This window comes from Merops nubicus, unplaced genomic scaffold, assembly GCF_000691845.1.
Source record: "Merops nubicus isolate BGI_N331 unplaced genomic scaffold, ASM69184v1 scaffold42317, whole genome shotgun sequence".
In the NCBI taxonomy this organism is placed as follows: Eukaryota; Metazoa; Chordata; class Aves; order Coraciiformes; family Meropidae; genus Merops; species Merops nubicus.
This window is the reverse complement of record NW_008621688.1, coordinates 613-4,283: the sequence shown is the minus strand read 5'-3', so window position 1 is coordinate 4,283 and position 3,671 is coordinate 613. Positions and strand designations below refer to the sequence as shown.

The 3,671-nt window shown below is 58.5% G+C and overlaps 1 protein-coding gene across 1 annotated transcript in view; it reads left to right on the top strand.

The window, feature by feature from the left end:
* Nucleotides 1-48: 48 nt before the first annotated feature.
* The window catches only part of MUTYH (mutY homolog), a gene marked incomplete at both ends in the record, with an annotated part of 4,172 nt that continues 549 nt past the window's right edge, over nt 49-3,671 (top strand). Inside the window, 12 exon segments of the mRNA XM_008944564.1 lie at nt 49-182; nt 1,014-1,053; nt 1,410-1,483; nt 1,619-1,660; nt 1,739-1,810; nt 2,015-2,128; nt 2,402-2,499; nt 2,752-2,896; nt 2,996-3,071; nt 3,148-3,228; nt 3,231-3,320; nt 3,527-3,639. Of these exon segments, the coding sequence (XP_008942812.1) occupies nt 49-182; nt 1,014-1,053; nt 1,410-1,483; nt 1,619-1,660; nt 1,739-1,810; nt 2,015-2,128; nt 2,402-2,499; nt 2,752-2,896; nt 2,996-3,071; nt 3,148-3,228; nt 3,231-3,320; nt 3,527-3,639 (1,079 nt within the window).

The window sequence follows — 3,671 nt, the reverse complement described above, 5'->3', positions numbered from 1 at the left end:
CCTCGCAGCCTTTCCCTAGCCCCTGACCCCGCGCTGCTCTCCTGGCAGGGGCCGCAGCTCCGGCGCCCGTCCCGCCGCCGGCCCAGCATCTGTTCGGCGACCCGGCTGAGACCGAGGCGCTGCGCGGGAACCTGCTCGCTTGGTACGACAGATGCAAGAGGGACCTTCCCTGGAGGAGACTGGTAAGCGCGGGCATCGGGAGGCAGGGGTGTCATACTGCGGAACCAGCCCCTCTGCCTTGAGGGAGCGTTGCTGAGGAGACCACAGCGTCTTTCCATGTGCTGCATGGATGTGGAAGCCAGTGTTGGAAACGGGAGCCTGCTCCCAGGCAGTCCTGTGGCAGGGGGGGTGTAGGCACCCACCTGTGGCAGGTGGTCTGTAGCCAGCCACTAGATATGAAGAGTAAAGCAAGCCACAGAGCGAGACCATACTTCTCAAACGTAACCTCTAACCAGGTAAATTTCTCACAAAAAAAAAAAGTAACCAGGTTACTTTTCTCTGGTAAATTTAGTTGTGTTTTAAAATTGTTTTGTTCTTGCCTCCATGGTACCTTGTATGGAAAAGGTTTTCTATGTGTTTGCTTTAATCCTGACGAGCATTTTTATTAAAGCTGTTACCTGCTCTGTGTCAGCCTGGCAACAAGTGGCTGGACAATGATTGGAGTGTTGGGGGTAGGCATCACCTTTACAGCACCATCTCTCTGAAGGGTGCTGGGAACTTCACACCCCTTCTGTGGGCATTACATCTTCTTGCAATAGCTTCCTGTGGGACCTTTGACCCTCTAAGGTTGACTCTTGCTGTGGCAGATATGTGACATCCCTCAGGCTTTGTCACTTGGTTAACCCAAACTCAGAACTTCTGGGTGCTTAGGGGAGGGTTTTGTTTTTTTTTTGTAGGTTCCTACATGGTGTTCAAAACAAACCCATAAGCAATCTTATTTTATATGCAGGTTCTCTCTGTGACGGGGTCTTGTGTCACCTTGTTTCTCACACTCCATCTTCTTCACCTTTCAGGCAGCAGCTGAGCCAGATGCCAACAGACGAGCGTATGCAGGTGAGGAGCAGGGACTGGGCCTTGGCACGTGGGGTGCACTGCTGCCTGTTGCCCCTGACATGGATGTGCAACGTGTCCTTGTGAAGAAACGTGGCCTCAGTTGCCATCCTTGGAACAAGCTGCCTGGAGTGGCCATGAGAGCTCCAGACCCTCCTTTGCAAGGCGAGGGGGTCAGAGAGGCCACTTTGGGCCTGAAGGAGCTCCTGTGGGGCAGCATGTGGGGAAGCTGAGAGGTGGGAAGGGATCCTGTGGATGGGATGCTGGTGTAGTGCTTGTAGACAGTGCTAATGTGGCCATGACGTGAGATGTGAGTGGCCCTGGTGCCTTTGCTCTGACCCCTGCCCTGTTCCCTGCAGTATGGGTGTCTGAGGTCATGCTCCAGCAGACACAGGTGGCTACAGTGATCAACTACTACAACCGCTGGATGCAGGTAGCTGCTCCTCATGGAGTCTTGTGCCCATAGGCTGCCCCTTTTGGAGACCTTGTCTGCTGCTTGTGGTAGATCCCCAGCTGCAGAGCATGGCTCTGCTTTTCCCTGACTTGTTCCCTTCTCTCTGTACCACAGAAGTGGCCGACGCTGCAGGCTCTGGCACAAGCATCCCTGGAAGTGAGTGTTGCTGGGACTGGGTGCTCTCCCTGCCCTCGTGGCTCCTCATCTAACACCATGTTGCATCTCCTGGAGCAGGAGGTGAATGAGCTGTGGGCTGGACTTGGCTACTACTCGAGAGGAAAGCGTCTGCAAGAGGCAGCAAGGAAGGTGCCCTGGTGCTGGGGTTGGGGAGCATTTCCAGAGCCCTCTGCAGCCCATGGGTTGGTGCTGGCTCACATCTGCCCTATCTCACTGCAGCTGTGTGCTGCTGGCATAAGGCTGCAGAGGCTGGGATCCCGTCTTACCGTGAGTAAAATGGGCTGTACATGTGCACCCCAGCTGCTCCCCTGACCTCAGCCTGCTCTCTGCAAGGTGGTGTCCGAGCTGGCCGGCCAGATGCCCAGGACAGCCGAGGACCTGCAGAAGCTGCTGCCAGGAGTGGGCCGATACACGGCAGGAGCCATCGCGTCCATCTCGTATGGGCAGGTGAGAGCTGGGCATCAGTAGACACGTCCCCCTCTCTGCCACCCAGTTCTGCTCCTGGTGGGGTCCTGCTTCTGGGTTCACAAACCAGGGGCTTCCCAGGGCTGTGCTAGGCTCTGTCTCTCCCAGCTTTATGAGGCATCTCACCCACTGCCCAGCTCCCCTTTGTGGGATGGCCTCACATGTGTCTCCCCTCCATCCTGGGAGCACCCAGCTCCCTGCCTTGCTGGGAGCACGGGCACCTCCTGGGGCGGTGACCCCAGCTCCTGGTCCCAGGCTACCGGCGTCGTGGACGGGAACGTGATCCGGGTCCTGTGCCGCCTGCGGTGCATCGGCGCCGACTCCAGCAGCCCGGCTGTCCTTGAGCAGCTCTGGTAAGAGGAACCCTCCATCCCTGCTCCAGCCTGTGGCAGCCATGGCTGTGCTTGTGGGCAGCTGAGGGCAGGATCACTGCAAAGGCAGAGAGGTGTAGGGGCAGGAGCACTTGGGAAGCTGGTGCTGCTGGGAGTGGTGGATAAAGGAGCTCTGTTGCCTCTGCCTACCTAGGAACATCCCCCTCACAGGCAGGAGGTGGGCAGAGGTCCTGGGGCCCTCTCCCCTATGCTGTTCACTGTCATTTCTCCCAGGGACATGGCCAATGCCTTGGTAGACAGGAGTCGCCCAGGGGATTTTAACCAAGCCCTGATGGAACTGGGGGCAACTGTGTGCGTGCCCAAGGCTCCGCTGTGTGAGGAGTGCCCTGTGAAGCAGCACTGCCGAGCACGCCGCAGGGTAAATATGACCCCGAAATCTGGCCCCAAGGGGTTGCTGTGCATGGGGACATGGTGGGCTGGTAGGTGAGCCTGTCTTCAGCCCTGTTTCCCCTTGCAGGTGGAGAAGGAGCTGGCTTTTGCCTCTCGGAAGCTCCTTGGAAAAGCTACCCCAGTGCCTGATGTAGAGGACTGCAGTAAGCATGTGGGGAAGGATCCCTGAAATAACTCTGGGTCTGGGCCCCGTGGCAACTCTTGCATTGATGTTTGCAGGTGTCGTGGGCTGCCCCCTGTGCCCCCCAGCTGCAGAGCCGTGGGACAGCAGCCTGGGGGTGACCAACTTCCCCCGGCAAGCACGAAATTTTTTTTAACAGCCACGTGTGTGCTGGAACGGAGGGGCTGCCACGGGGCCCCGGAGTACCTCATCGTGCAGAGACCCAGCTCAGGTAATGGGGCTGGGTGGGAGGGTGGCAAAGGCACCACACAGCCCTTTCCCACCTGTGTGAGGGACAGAGTGGCCTGGGAGAGGGGGTGCACCACTGATACGCTTGCTGCTGGGGTGGGGAGAGGAGCCCCTTGGGGCTGCTTGGAGGCTTAGGGTCCCCAGATGTGCCCCTTGCCAGCTCACATCCCCTTACTGCCCCCTCCCCAGGTCTCCTGGCTGGGCTCTGGGAGTTCCCAAGTCTCCCACTGGCTCAGGATATGCAGGAGGAGAAGCAGAGAGAGCTGCTGGCAGATCGTCTTCAGGCCTGGACGGGGTGGCCTGTGGCAACTGGAGGCCTGCGGCTGGTTGGAGA